Source organism: Heterodontus francisci, chromosome 15, assembly GCF_036365525.1.
Source record: "Heterodontus francisci isolate sHetFra1 chromosome 15, sHetFra1.hap1, whole genome shotgun sequence".
NCBI classification, from domain to species: domain Eukaryota; kingdom Metazoa; phylum Chordata; class Chondrichthyes; order Heterodontiformes; family Heterodontidae; genus Heterodontus; species Heterodontus francisci.
This window is the reverse complement of record NC_090385.1, coordinates 26,286,486-26,301,955: the sequence shown is the minus strand read 5'-3', so window position 1 is coordinate 26,301,955 and position 15,470 is coordinate 26,286,486. Positions and strand designations below refer to the sequence as shown.

The 15,470-nt window shown below is 42.8% G+C and overlaps 1 protein-coding gene across 4 annotated transcripts in view; it reads left to right on the top strand.

Annotated features, from left to right (window-relative positions):
• atrx (ATRX chromatin remodeler) overlaps positions 1–15,470 on the top strand; it is a 257,156-nt gene that overhangs the window by 15,843 nt on the left and 225,843 nt on the right. For all 4 annotated transcript variants that reach the window (XM_068047283.1, XM_068047282.1, XM_068047281.1 and 1 more), the window contains exon 2: positions 12,265–12,377. Coding sequence is in view for 2 of the 4 variants with exons in the window: in XM_068047281.1 (XP_067903382.1) it covers positions 12,265–12,377 (113 nt within the window). In the remaining 2 variants the exon portion in view is untranslated. The remainder of the gene's footprint in view (positions 1–12,264; positions 12,378–15,470) is intronic.

Sequence of the window (15,470 nt, the reverse complement as noted above, 5' to 3'; positions counted from 1 at the left end):
TGTAATGTAGATGCATGCAATTGAATTTGGTTATGTCAACTAATTGCAAACCTACTGGCAAGGTTCTTGTTGTGGTGCTACTTACCAGAGCAAGTTGCAGATCTCTGGCTACCTTTTTTGTTTGAGGACAATTAATTTATAAAGACCATTGACTACCTATTGATCCTGGTGCACCATTGATTGTTCACCGATTACAAAGCCATTGTGTCTGCTGCTTTTTTTCTTCCCTGCTCGTCCCATAATACTTACCCATCCCAATGTGTCATGGTTTTTGAGATTTATGTTGGGCTCCGCTGCCTACTACTTGTCTGTTCACCTTCCTGTATTGTATTGCAACCCATTGTTGCCCCAGGCTATCTGTTATCTTGTTGGCAGTGCTCCCCACCTCACCCGCCTGCCTGTCTGCCATGTTCTTGTCCACTCACCTAACCTGCATATAACCCTTTGTAGCCTCGTTGCATTTCCTCACAGTGAACTGTCCTGCCTAGCTTTGTATCATCAAGCTTGGTCCCCTCCTCTAAGTCGTTGATATAGATTGTAAATAGCTGAGGCCCAAGCACTTATCCTTGTGGTACCCCATTAAGAACATAGGAGCAAGAGTAGGTCCTTCAGCCCGTCAAGCCTGTTCCTCCATTCAGTTAAATCATGGCTGATCATTTACCTCAACACCACTTTCCCGTGCTATACCCATATCCCTTGGTGTCATTTGTTTCCAGGTATCTTATTGATTTCTGTCTTGAACATGTTCAATGATTGAGCTTCTATAGCCCACTGGGGTAGAGAATTCCAAAGATTCACCATCCTCTGAAGAAATTCCTCCTCACCTCAGTCTTAAATGGCCTATCCCTAGTTCTAGATTCACTCGCCACGGGAAACATCCTATCTACAACCACCCTGTCACACCCTATAAGAACTTTGTAAGTTTCGATGAGATCACCTCTCATTCTTCGAAACTCTAGAAAATACAGGCCCAGTTTCCTCAATCTATGCTCATAAGACAATCCTGCCATCCCAGGGATTAGTCTGTTTGACCTCCATTGCACTCTCTGGCAAGTATATCCTTCCTTCGGTAAGGAGACCAAAACTGTACACAGTACTCCAGGTATGGTCTCACCAAGGCTCTATACAATTGCATCAAGACTTCTTTACTCCTGTACTCAACCCCTTGCGATGAAGGCCAACAAACCAATTGCCTTCCTAATTGCTTACTGCACCTGCATGCTAGCTTTTAGTGACTTGTGAACAAGGACACCCACGTCCCTTTGAATACCAACACTTCCCAACCCCTCTCCATTTATGAAATACTGTATTTGTTTTTTCTACCAAATTGGATAACTTAACACTTATTCACATTATATTCCATCTGCCATGTTATTGCCCATTCCAAGCCTGTCCAACTCCCCTTGAAGCCTCCTTGCATCCTCCTCACAACTTACTTTTCTACCTAGTTTTGTGTCATCAACAAATTTTGGAAATATTACATCTGGTCCCCACATCCAAATCACTGATCCTTGCGATACTCCACTACTAACAGACTGCCATCCTGAGAATGACCCGTTTATTTCTATGGTTAGGATCAGGTGAGCAAGGTTTCTAGGGAGTCTCTTGTTGTCTTCACCTGGTCTTACTGTAACAAAATTTAATTTTAGACACGCAGTTTTGAGCTCCCCTTTTTGTGAATCAGTGTTCAGTTTCCAATTATCAGGTAAATAACTGACTGCAAACAGGCTTTCTTTGGTTTAAATCAGAAAGATTAAATTTATTAAACTTTAAACTTAGCTCTAATACAGTTCACGCCTGCAGATATGCGACGCGTTCGTGCCAGCATGCACGCGCAATATAAACATGCAAGCGAGGGACAGAAAAGAGTAGAAGCGATATAGAACAGTTTGAGGCAATATCTTGTCACTGTTTCTCGAGCTTGCTGTAGTCCTTGATTGAAGTTATATTCTTGTTTTGTTGGGGCCCAGGAATCCTCTTAAAACTTTGTTCACGTGGCAGACTTTTCTGAGTTTCATGTCTTCAATGGTTTGCTCCCTGAGAGATAGCCAGGCAGAGGGGATGTTCTTAGTTCCAGCAGAGCACACCGCATTCTGCCTGGCAGTTCCTTTGGGAGTTCAAATTCAAAAAGCTCCCAGGGTGCTCAACTGGTTAGTCATGTGACTAGTTCCTTATGTGGAACAGTCTCTTCACATCCCTTGTTGGAGGCTCAAATTTCTCTGCCCCAACCAGCTAGCTATGTGTCTAAAACTAGTCTGACCACTTCTGTGTATTAGAGAGCAACTGCAGAGTCTCCATTGTTTCAACATGGTCTGTTACCATGGGAATGTCTTTCCGGTCAGAGATTGCAATTTTTAAAGTTTTAATGTTCATGTGGTGAAATAATATGTACCTCAGTCTTGGCAGGTGGGGGTTTGCCTGCCACTACACTCTGTTTTCTGTCTGTTAACCAGTTCTCAATCCATACCAGTATATTATCCCTAATCCCATGTGTTGTAATTTTGTTTACTAACCTCCTGTGTGGCACCTTATCGAAAGCCTTCCGAAATCCAAATACAACGCATCCACTGGTTTCTTATTTATTCTCCTAGTTACATCCTCAAAAAAAAAACTCCAGGTTTGTCAAACATGATTTCCCTTTCATAAATAAATCCTATGTTGACTCTGCCCAATCATATCATTATTTTCTAAGTCTCTAGTTATCACATCCTTTATAATAGATTCTAACATTTTCACTGCTACTGACACCAAGCTAACAGGTCAGTAGTTCCCCATTTTCTTTCTTCCTCCTTTCTTAAATAGTGGGGTTGCATTTGTTACTTTCCAGTCTGCGGGAACCTTTCCAGAACCTCCTAGAATTTTGAAAAGTAACCACCAATGCATATAGCCACCTTCAACACTCTGGGATGTAGCTCGTCTGGTCCAGGGAATTTATCAACCTTCAATCCAGTTAATTTTTCATGTTCCAGCTCTTTATTGATACTAATTGCTTTCAGTTGTTCTTTTTCACAAGTCTCATGGTTCCCTAGTATTTCAGGGAGACTTTCTGTATCTTCCTTCACGACGACAGACGCAAAGCAATTGTTTAGTTTCTCTGCCATTTCCCTATTCTCCATTATAAATTCTCATCTCCTAATGGACCCACATTTGTCCTTGCCAATCTTTTCCTTTTCACGTACCTAAAGCTTTTACAGTCCATCTTTGTTTCTCACCAGCTTGCATTCTTCTTCTCTTTTCCCTTCCTTTATCAGTTTCTTGGGCATCCTTTGGATTCTGCATTGCTTCAATCCTCTGGCTTACCACTTTTTCTGGCTCCTTATAAGCTACTTCCTTTGATCTCATGCAATCTTTAACTTCTTTTGTTTGCTGCGTTTGATTCATCTTTCCTGTATCTGTTTTTTGTGTCTTACATGGTCTGCAACAAACGTACGTTCCTTTAATACTGCTTGAAATACTAGCCAATGCCTGTCAAATCTTTGTGTATTTTCCAAATCCACTATAGCCAACTTGCCCCTCAGACCTTCATAGTTTATTTTGTTCAGATTTAATACCCTCATTTCAGAATGAACTATATCACTTTCGAACTTAATGTAAAACGATGTCATATTATAGTCACTGTTTCCCAAAGACTCCTTTGCAGCAGCGTTATTAATTAGCCCCTTCTTAATACATAATCCTAGATCTAAAGTATCGCAATCTCTAGTTGGTTCTTCAACATACTGCTCCAGATGTCCATCTCATACACACTCTGGGAATTCATCCTCCACAGCATTAGTGCTGATGAGGTTTACCCAGTCTATATGTAAATTGAAGTCACCCATTATTACTGTATTGCCCATGTTACGTGCACCTCTAATTTCCTGATTTATACTGTGCCCAGCATTGCCACTAATGTTTGGCCTATAAAAACTCCCACCAATGTTTGCTGCCCCTTGCTGTTTCTTAGCTCTACCCAAATTGATTCTACATGTTGATCTTTCCATCTAAGATCCTCCCTCACTAATCATGTCTCTGTGATGGCAATTAAATCATATCCATTTACCTCTATTTGTGCCTTCAAATCATCTACCTTGTTGCGAATGCTGTGTACATTTAGATAGAGTGCCCTTAACTTTGTCTTTTTAACATTATTTCACATTCTGATCCTATTTGATACTTGCCTTCACTTTGCCTTTCTAATTTCGCTTAATACTTTTCTACTTCCTTTCAGCAGTTTTGCTTCCTTCCAATCTTCCCTTCCTGCCACACTCATTATCAGTTCCCTTAATTGCTGCCTTCTCTCTCTCTATATTATCGCATCTTCCCTCACGTGATCCCTTGCCCCCACTATTTAGTTTAATGTCCTCTTTACTGCAGTTACACAAATGCAAGGAGAAGTGGTAATCCAGATGACCGGGAGAGCTATAAAAAGTAACAAAGTGGAATATGGAGAAAAAAGTGCAAAGGCTATCAAAGCGAACAAAAGTTTGTATAAATACAGTAAGAGTAAGTGAACAGTAGGGGACATTGTGGGCCCATTAAAGAGGTGCAGGGAACACAATCACTGACCAACGCAAGCAAATGGACCACTGGGTGGAGCACTACCTAGAACTGTACTCCAGGGAAAATGTCACTGATACAGCCCTCAATGCAGCCCAGTCTCTGCCAGTCATGGATGAGCTGGACGAACAGCCAACAGAATCGGAACTTTGTGATGCTATTGATTCTCTAGCCAGTGGAAAAGCCCCTAGAAAGGATGGCATTACCCCTGAAATCATCAAGAGTGCCAAGTCTGCTATACTCTCAGCACTCCATGAACTGCTTTGCCTGTGCTGGGTTGAGGGAGCAGTACCAAAGAACATGCGCGATGCCAATATCATCACCCTCCATAAGAACAAGGGTGACTGCGTCAACTACCGTGGAATCTCCCTGCTCAGCGTAGTGGGGGAAGTCTTCGCTCGAGTCATTTTAAACAGACTCCAGAAACTGGCTGAGCGTGTCTACCCTGAAGTACAGTGTGGCTTTCGAGCAGAGATCCACCTTTGACATGCTGTTCTCCCTTCGCCAGCTACAGGAGAAATGCAGCGACCGACAGATGCCCCTCGACGTTGCTTTCATAGATCTTACCAAAGCCTTTAACATCGTCAGCAGACGTGGTCTCTTCAGACTATTAGCAAAGATCGGATGTCCACCAAAGCTGCTAAGTATCATGACAATATGAAAGGCACAATTCAGCATAGCGGTCCCTCATCAGACCCCCTTCCTATCCTGAGTGGTGTGAAATAGGGCTGTGTTCTCGCACCTACACTCGGATCATCTTCTCCCTGCTGCTCTCACATGTATTCAAGTCTTCAGAAGAAGGAATTTTCCTCCACACAAGATCAGATGGCAGGTTGTTCAACCTTGCCCATCTTAGAGCGAAGGCCAAAGTACGGAAAGCCCTCATCAGGGAACTCCTCTTTGCTGACGATGCTGCACTAACATCCCACACACAAGAGTGTCTGCAGAGACTCATCGACAGGATTGCGGCTGCCTGCAACGAATTTGGCCTAACCATCAGCCTCAAGAAAACGAACGTGGGACAGGACGTCAGAAATGCTCCATCCATCAATATCGGCTACCACGCTCTGGAAGTGGTTTAAGAATTCACCTACCTAGGCTCAACTATCACCAGTAACGTGTCTCTTGATGCAGAAATCAACAAGCGCATGGGAAAGGCATCCGCTGCTATGTCCAGACTGGCCAAGAGGGTGTGGGAAAATGGCGCAATGACACGGAACACAAAAGTCCGAGTGTATCAAGCTTGTGTCCTCAGTACCTTGCTCTATGGCAGTGAGGCCTGGACAACGTATGTCAGCCAAGAGCGACATCTCAACTCATTCCATCATCGCTGCCTCCGGAGAATCGTTGGCATCAGGTGGCAGGACCGTATCTCCAACGCAGAAGTCCTCGAGGTGGCCGACCTCCCCAGCATATACACCCTACTGAGCCAGCGGCACTTGAGACGGCTTGACCATGTGAGCTGCATGGAAAATGGCAGGATCCCCAAGGACGCATTGTACAGCGAGCTCGTCACTGGTATCAACCCCACCGGCCCTCCATGTCTCCGCTTTAAAGACATCTGCAAACGCGACATGAAGTCCTGTGGCATTGACCACAAGTCGTGGGAGTCAGTTGCCAGCGATCGCCAGAGCTGGCGGACAGCCATAAAGGTGGGGCTAAAGAGTGGCGAGTCGAAGAGACTTAGCAGTTGGCAGAAAAAGGACAGAAGTGCAACAAGAGAGCTAACTGTGTAACAGCCTTGACAACCAATTTTATTTGCAGCGCCAGTGGAAAAGACTGCCACTCTAGAATTGGCCTTTATAGCCACTCCAGGCGCTGCTTCACAAACCACTGACCACCTCTAGGCGCTTACCCATTGTCTCTTGAGACAAGGAGGCCAAAGAAAGAAAGAAGTGGTAAACTTGTTAAATTAATAATTTGTGTGCATTTTCAGGTGTGGCGACAAGATATAAGTGCTATAAGAGAATGACAAGGGGAAATACTTACTGGATTTAATACAAGTTTAAAAAAAAAAGTAATGGAGAAAATAGGATGTAAGGTGGACAAGTCTCCAGGACCTGATTTTTTTATTTCCACATCAGAGTACTAAAAGAAATTGCAAATATGTTGGTCATAATTTTCTAGTGCTGTCTAGATTTTGGAATTGGACTGTTGGATTAGAAAATTGCTGATTTCACTTTTAAGGAAAGGAAATACCAGGTAACTACAGATCTGTCTGTTCAACTTCAACTTCAGTTGTGGGGAAGTGACTGGAATTTATCATTGGCTGAATACTTGGACAAGTATGAGCTGATCAGAGAGTCCGCATGGATTTGTGAAGGGGAGGTCATGTCTGAATAATCTGATTGAATTTTTGGAGGAGGCCATTTAACATGGCTGATGTGATTGCCTATGGATGTATCAGATTAGAAGAAATGAGAAGCTGTAGGTTTGACATAGCTTTATAATGGGGAAATTTTATATAGTTGTCACTTGGGATGACGGAATGGGGAATTCCAAATTTAAAAAAAAATTCTTTCATGGGATGTGGGTGTCGTTGGCAAGGCCAACATTTGTTGCCCATCCCTAATTGCCCTTGAGAAGGTGGTGGTGACCTGCCTTATTGAACTGCAGTCCATCTGGTTTTGGCACTCCCACAGTGCTGTTAGGTAGGGAGTTCTAGGATTTTGACCCAGCGACAATGAAGGAACAGCAACATATTTCAAGTCTGGTTGGTGTGTGACTTGGAGGGGAACTTGCAGGTGGTGGTCCGACGTGTCTGCTGCCTTTGTCCTTCTAGGTGGAAGAGGTCACTGGTTTAGAAGGTGCTGTCGAAGGAGCCTTGGTGAATTGCTGCAGTGCATCTTGGATATGATACACATTGCAGCCACTCTGTCGGTGGTGGAGAGAGTGAATGTTTAAGGTGGTGGATGGGGCGCCTGTCAAGCAGGCTGCTTTTATCCTGGATGGTGTCAAGCTTCCTGAGTGTTGGAGCTGCAGTCATCCAGGCAAATGAAGAATATTCCATCACACTCCTGACTTGAGCCTTGTTGGCGAACAGGCATTGGAGTCAGGAGTTGGGTTACTTGCCACAGAATTTCCAGCCTCTGAACTGCTCTTGTAGCCACAGTATTTTTGTTGCTGCAGTTCAGTTTTGGTCAATGGTAACCCACAGGATGTTGATTAGCAGGGGATTCAGCAATGGTAATGCCTTTGAATGTCATGGGGCGATGGTTAGATTCTCTCTTATTGGAGATCGTCATTGCCCGGCACTTGTGTGGCGTGAATATTTTTTTTCACTTATCAGCCCAAATCTGAATCGGCCCTACTGGATACGGACAGGGACTGCTTCATATCTGCGGAGTTGCGAATGGTACTGAACATTGTGCAATCATCAGTGAACATCCCCATTTCTAACCTCATGATACATAAGAACTAGGAGCAGGAGTAGGCAATTCAGCCCCTCGAGCCTGCTCCGCCATTCAGTACGATCATGGCCGATCTCATTTTGGCCTCCACTCCACTTTCCTGCCTGTTCTCCGTAACCCTTCAATCCATTACTAATTAAAAATCTATCTCAAATTTACTCAATGTCCCCGGCATCCACCGCACTCCGGGGTAGTGAATTCCACAGACTCACGACCCTTTTGAGAGAAGTAATTTCTCCTCATCTCTGTTTTAAATCTGCTACCCCTTATCCTAAAACTGACACCTAGTTCTAGATTGCCCCACAAGAGGAAACATCCTCTCTACATCTACTTTGTCAATCCCCTTAATCATCATGTTTACGTCAATTAGATATCCTCTCATTCTTCTCAACTCGAGAGTAAAAGCCTAAACTGCTCAATCTCTCTTCATAAGACAAAACCCTCATCTCTGGAATCAATCTAGTGAACCTCCTCTGAACTGCCTCCAGTGCAACTACATCCCTCCTCAAGTAAGGGGACTGTACGCAATACTCCAGGTGCAGTCTCACTAATGCCTTGTACAGTTGCAGCAACACTTCCCTACTTTTATTCTCTATTCCTTTAGCAATAATTGTCAAAATTCCATTTGCCTTATTACCTGCTGTACCTGCCTACTAGTTTTCAGCAAATCGTGCATGAGGACACCCAGATCCCTCTGCACCGAAGCACTCTGAAGTTTCTCTCCAATTAGATGATTTGCCATTCTATTCTTGCCAAAATGGATAACCTCTCACTTATCCACATTAAACTCCATCTGCCAAATTTTGACCCATACACCTAACCTATCCATATCCATTTGTAAATTTCTTTATTGCAATTTACTATTCCACCTATTTTAGTGTCATTTGCAAATTTGGCTATAGTACCTTCTATCCCTGCATCCAAGTCATTAATATAGATTGTAAATAGTTGGGCCTTGAGGACCGAACCCTGTGGCACCCCACTAGTTAAATTTTGCCAGCCAGAAAAAGACCCATTTATCCCGACTCTCTTTTCTGTTGATTAGCCAATCCTCTCTCCAAGCTAATAAATTGCTGCTAACACCATGTGATCTTACCTTGTGTATTAACCTTTTTGTGCGGCACCTTATCAAATGCCTTCTGGAAGTCCAGATATACTACATCTCCAGGATCCCCATTATCCACTTTGCTTGTTACAGCTTCAAAGAACTCTAGCAAATTAGTCAAACATGATTTACCTTTCATAAGACCATGCTGACTCTGATGGATTGCGTTTTGACTTTCTACATATCCTGTTATTACTTCCTTAATAATTCTAACAATTTCCCAATGACAGATGTTAAACTAACGGGTCTATAATTTCCTACTTTATGCCTCCCTCCCTTTTTGAATAAGGGCATTATATTCGCAATTTTTTAATCCACTGGAACCTTTACCATATCCAGGGAATTTTGGAATATTATAACCAATGGATCCACTATCTCCACTGCCACTTCCTTTAAGACCCTAGGATGTAGGCCATCAGGCCCTGGGGACTTGTCTGCCTTCAATCCCAACAGTTTGCTCAGTACTTTTTCCTTGGTGATTGTTCTAAGTTCCTCCCTTTCTATAACCTCTGTATTTGTTGTTACTATTGGGATGGTACTAGTGTCCTCCACAGTGAAAACTGAGCAAAATATTGATTTAGTGTCTCTGCCATTTCTGTGTTCCCCCTCTATTAGCTTCCCTGTCTCATTCTCTAAAGGATCAACATGCACTTTAGCTACTCTCTTCCCTTTTATATACTTGTAGAAGCTTTTGCTGTCCGTTTTTATATTTTGTGCTAGTTTTTTTTACTAATTTACCTTGGCTTTTTATTACTTTTTTAGTAACCCTTTGTTGATCTTTAAAGGTTTCCCTATCTTCCAGCCTGCTACTGGCCTTTGCAATATGTTATGCTGTAGTTTTTGTCTTTGTTATCCTTAACTTCCTTGCTTAGCCGTGGATGTTTTTTTTCCCCCCTTTTAAAATCTTTCTTCCTCTGTGGAATATGTTTTAGTTGGGAGGAATTGAGTATCTCCTTAAACATCTGCCACTGCTCATCAACTGTCCTACCTTTTAGTCGTCTTACCCAGTCCACTAGGGCCAAATCTGTCCTTATGCCTATGTAATTACCTTTGTTTAACTCCAGAACGCTAGTGTGGGACTCCAGTTTCTCACCCTCAGACTGAATTTGAAATTCTAGAATGCTATGATCACTGTTCCCTAGAGGATCCTTAACTATGAGATCATTAATCAATCCCACCTTATTGCACAATACCAAATCCAGAATAGCCTGCTCCCTGGTTGCTTCCACAACATATTGCTCCAAACAACAATCTCTAATACATTCAATGAACTCTCCCTCAAGGCTACCCTTGCCAATTTGATTAATCCAGTCTATATGAATATTAAAATCACCCATGATTATTGCTGTGCCTTTCTTACAAGCCCCCAGTATTTCCTGGTTGATACTGTGCCCCACTGCAGAACTACTGTTTGGGGACCTATAGATCACTCCCACCAGGGACTTCTTTCCCTTGCTATTTCTTATTTCTACCCAGACTGATTCTACGTCTTGATCTCCAGTGCCTATAATCATTTTTCACTACAGCACTGATCTCTTCCTTTACTAACAAAGCTACACCACCTCCTTTTCCTTCCTGCCTGTCCTTCCGAAATACTGAGTACCCTTGGATATTCAGTTCCCAAACCTGTTTTCCCTGCAATTCCGTCTCTGAAATCATCACTAAATCATACCCATTTGTCTCTATTTGCGCCATTAACTCATTTATTTTATTCCAAATGCTTCGTGCATTCAGATACAAAGCCTTTAAGTTTATTCTATTATCAAATTTCCCTACTCTTGTACGATTTCTTGGTGCAATATGATCACACGTTCTGTCCCTTTTTTCTATTTTCTGGTAACAATCAGCCTCATCATTAACCTGCACTCCTACCTTCTCAAACTTTGACTTCCTAATTTTCCATACAACTGAACCCTCCCCCCAACTAGTTAGTTTAAAGCCCTATCTATAGCCCTAGGTATGCAATTCGCCAGGACTCTGGTCCCAGCATGATTTAGGTGGAGCCTGTCCCGTCGGAACAGCTCCCTCCTTCCCCAGTACTGGTGCCGATGTCCCACGAATTCGAACCCATTTCTTCCACGCCAATCTTTGAGCCACGCATTTACCTCTTTAATCTATTGACCCTGTGCCAATTTGCTCGTGGCTCAGGTAGTAATCCAGAGATTATTACCTTTTTGGTTCTGCTTTTTAATTTGGCCCACTGCTCATATTCCCTCAGCAGAACCTTTTATCCTCGTTCTACCTATATCGTTGGTACCTACGTGACCACGACAACTGGATCGTTCCTCTCCCACATCAAGTTTCTCTGCAGCCCAGATGAGATATCCTGAACCCTGGCACCAGGTAGGCAACACAGCCTTTGGGACTCTCGATCATGGCCACAGAGAGCAGTGTCTATGCCCCTAACTGTACCATCCCCGACCACATTTCTCTTTATTCTCCCCCCACTTGAATGGCTCCCTGTACTACGGTGCTATGGTCAGTTTGCTCATCCTCCCTACAGTTCCTGCTGTTATCCGCACAGGGAGCAAGAATGTCGAATGATTGAGGGGATGTCATTGAAGCAGCTGAAGATGGCTTCGGACACTACCCTGAGGAACTCCTGCAGCAATGTCCTGGGGCTGAGATGATTGGCCTCCCACAACCGCAACATATGTATTCAACATATGTTGCAAATATTTTGTGCATTTAAGTGTCCATTGACAGATATGTTTTATGAAAATATATAGTTGTATAAGTTCTATTAAACCAAGTTGCTTGTGGGAGATGTCCGTATTGATATTTTGATGGTAAATAAATATACTACTTTCAGCCTGAAAATCTGTTTTTGTTTAATATCCAATTTGAAGACTGTAAGATGGCATAGTAATAGACTGTATCCAGTATAAAATGTACAGGAAATATAGTAATTGTAATTTCTCAAGATTAAGCAGACTTGTAAAGGCATAAAATTAAATAGTTGTGGAGGAAAACCCCAAAATTGAAATTGACACCCATCGTGTAGCATTTTCTGACCAAGTGGTCAGGCTGGTAACCTACCTCTAAGCTCTCAATAATGCTTTTCTGTCACTGACTGCTAGAATGGTTTTTTGCTTTCCTCTGCTGCCCAATAGCTGCTTATGTTTGGGTGTCTATAATTGCATTCTGAAGAAATGGAAATAAATTAGCAACATGGCACTTTTTAAAAAATACTTTAACTTACTTTTACAGTGAAAGCAAGCTGAATACATTAGTGCAGAAGCTTCATGAATATCTGGCTCAATCAACAGAACAAGGTGAAGAAACCCTGTCCTCTCCAAAGCTGTGTCGAAATCAGTTTTCAGGTAAATATTCATTTAAGTTGATAAATCAATAAGTTGTGGCCTGATTCCGTTTGCTAATCCATTGGAAACATTGCTCATATTTACCGGGGTTGCAGAGCAGTGTTGTTAAAAACTGTTCTATTCAGAAAGTTCAGTTGACTGGTATTTTATTCCAATTTTGCATTCTCAGGAAATGAGGCTTGCCTCAATGTTTGAGACTAAAACGGTATAGTAGCTTAGAGTCTTTGCACACAACTAAAGGCATTAAATGAAAAGCAGTTAAGGCTGGTACCTTGAGGAAGGAATGGCATTCACATCTAAGTTTTTTTGTGTAATGAGTCTGAAAAGAAAATTAATTGAGCTTGTGCTAAAAATGCTGGAGGTTCTTGAGTTTTGCTTCTATATTTGTAGCGAAAGCCTCCTAAATAGAGCTGCTCTGAATGCCAAGAAATGTTAAATTAGAAGGGTAGTTCAACTTACTGAGTTCTGTTCAGGTCTGAATAAAAACTCATCCATAGGGACCCAAAAATGGTTTTCCTCTTTGAGAAATGTTTAATGGCAGACCAGAATCAGCTGGCTTATTTATTGCTGTCCGGGTCTATTCTCATGGAAGAAATGCACTGAAAATATCAATGGTTTGGGAAATGGTGTTCTGTTCCTAACCAGGACGAGGCTTTGCGATTTTACTAGATTTTACAACCAGCAAGTTGTAGTAAATAGTTGTCTTTCAGATTGGAGGATGGTAGACGGTATTCTCCAAGAGTCAGTGCTGGGACCACTGCTTTTTTTTCCCTCATGTAAATAAATGATTGGATCTTGGAATGCAGGTAGAATCTCAAAATTTGCCAATGACACCAAACTTGAAGGTGTGGCAAACAGTGTGGATATGAACTGCCTGCAACTGGACATAGGCTAGCAGAATGGGCAGAGCGGTGGCAGATGGAATTTAATACTGAAGTGTGAGGTGATGCATTTTGGAGGAAGGGATAGGGAGAGGCAATATATAATTAATGACGCAGTTCTAAAGAGTATGCAGGGACATAGGGACATGGAGGTGCATGTGCATTGATCTTTGAAGATGGCAGGACATATTGAGAGTGTGCTTAGTAGAGCATATGGGATCTTGGGTTTCATAAAAAGAGGCATTGAGTACAAAAGCAGGGTAGTTATGCTAATCTTTACCAAACTCTTGTTAGGCCGCAACTGGAGTATTGTGCCCAGTTTTGGTCCCTATGCTTTAGGAAGGATGTGAGGGTCCTTGACGGTGTAGAGGAGATTTACCAGACTGGTTCCAGGGTTGGGGGATTTTAGTTACATGGTTAGGTTGGAAAAGCTGGGGTTGTGCTCCTTGGAGCAAAGGAGTTTGAGGGGAGATTTAAGAGGCATGCACAATTATGTCTGGCTTAAATAAGTTAGACAAAGAAAAACTGTTCCCATTAACTGATGATTCAAGGACTAGGAGACAAATTGAAGGTTTTGGGCAAGAGATGCAGGGGGAATATGAGGAAGCACTTTTTTTACGCAGCCACTGGTAACCTGGAAGTCGCTGCCCACAAGGGTGGTGAAAATTGGGTGGCCACTTGAAGGAAATAAACTTGCAGGGCTATGGGGATCGAGTGGATTGTGGGACTGACTGCGTGTGCGTGCGCATATTTGTCTATTATATTGTGTGTGTCTATATAAATGTGTATATATGCAACATTAGTAGATAGACTTTTAAGCAAAATGATGGGGCAACTGAGACCTATTGCCTGCAGTTCCTGTGCCATGTGAGTTTTCCAGAATGCTTCACGTGTCCTGGATAACCACATGTGCAGGAAGTGCCTCCGGTTGTTCAAGCTCTGGGTTTCTCAGCACGTTCCAGGATGTGGTCACCTGGCAACTTTTAGAGAGTTCAGGTGAATCCTAAGTGGGTGGCCAGCCACCAGGGTAGGAAGTGCAGTAATCCTCCAGAGTGTGCCATACTCTGTTTTCAGCGCTAAATACTACTGAAGGTACTGACACCTTGGGAGTGCTGTCTAGGACATGTCCACAGCACTGTGGGGCTAAATTGCTGCATGGGGACACAGAAAAGTATAGAAACACAGTGGTCAAGGGGATTTGATAGAGGAATAGGAAGGTGTTTCTGCAACTTTGGGTGTCATCCTTGAGCTGTTGGAATGCTGCCGCCTTGCAACCTTGGGTTGTTCTGCCAGGCAATAAAGGCTGCTCATTTTTATTCCAGGAGGTCTCATTTCAGTATCGTTTTTGTCGAACCAGTCCTGGTGATAATGCTCAAACCCAATGATGATCTAGTACAGCTGACTTTATTTGTTCCCACTGTTCTGAAATTGAGTTAGATGTGTGAAGATTTTCCCAATTGGTTGTGAGCTGTACTTGGAATTCCTTTCTTCGGGCTGCTTTAGGGATGAGCTATTGATCATCTTCCTCTTGGACTTTTGGGTTTTGTGATGCCTTGGTGCTAGGTGAATGTTCATCCCCAATCGAACAGATCGATGATAGGGACACCGCACTCCAGCTGGGGTCCAACTAGTGTTTTATGCAGGTTTAGCATAACTTCCTGGCTTTTATACTCTTTTGCCTCTTTATAAAGCCCAGGATCCCAAATGCTTTATGAACTGCTTTGTTAACCTGTCCTGCCACCTTCAAAGATTTGTGCACAAAACCTCGCTCTCGCTCTCTGGTGGTTAAGACTTCAGACTGGAGGTGGTGCTGTCTTTCACTTCTCTACTGCACTAAGTTGAAGTGTAGAATTCAGAGCAGACCTCTTTCCTTGTTTCTTGCTGGTTTTCTTTACACAGCCCTTGGACTGCTTTTCGGTGATCTCTCCCTGTCTATCCAGCGAGATACCTCTTAAGGTAAAAATTTCTCACAGCCTCTATTAGGAGACATGTGGCTCTCTCCTTGTTTTGACCACACATTAGACCAGGATGTGGCTACCTCACACCTTCTTTGTTTCAGAAGAACCTATTCAATTCAGGAATGCTTCTTGATGGTTTCAGCATGGGTGTAACTGACACCTCCTAGCTTGAAATGTATCCTTTTGTCCTAACAGACAGTGAGACAGTTTGAATATACAGGTTAAGTCAGCCCAACCTTCGGTGACCATTTTGC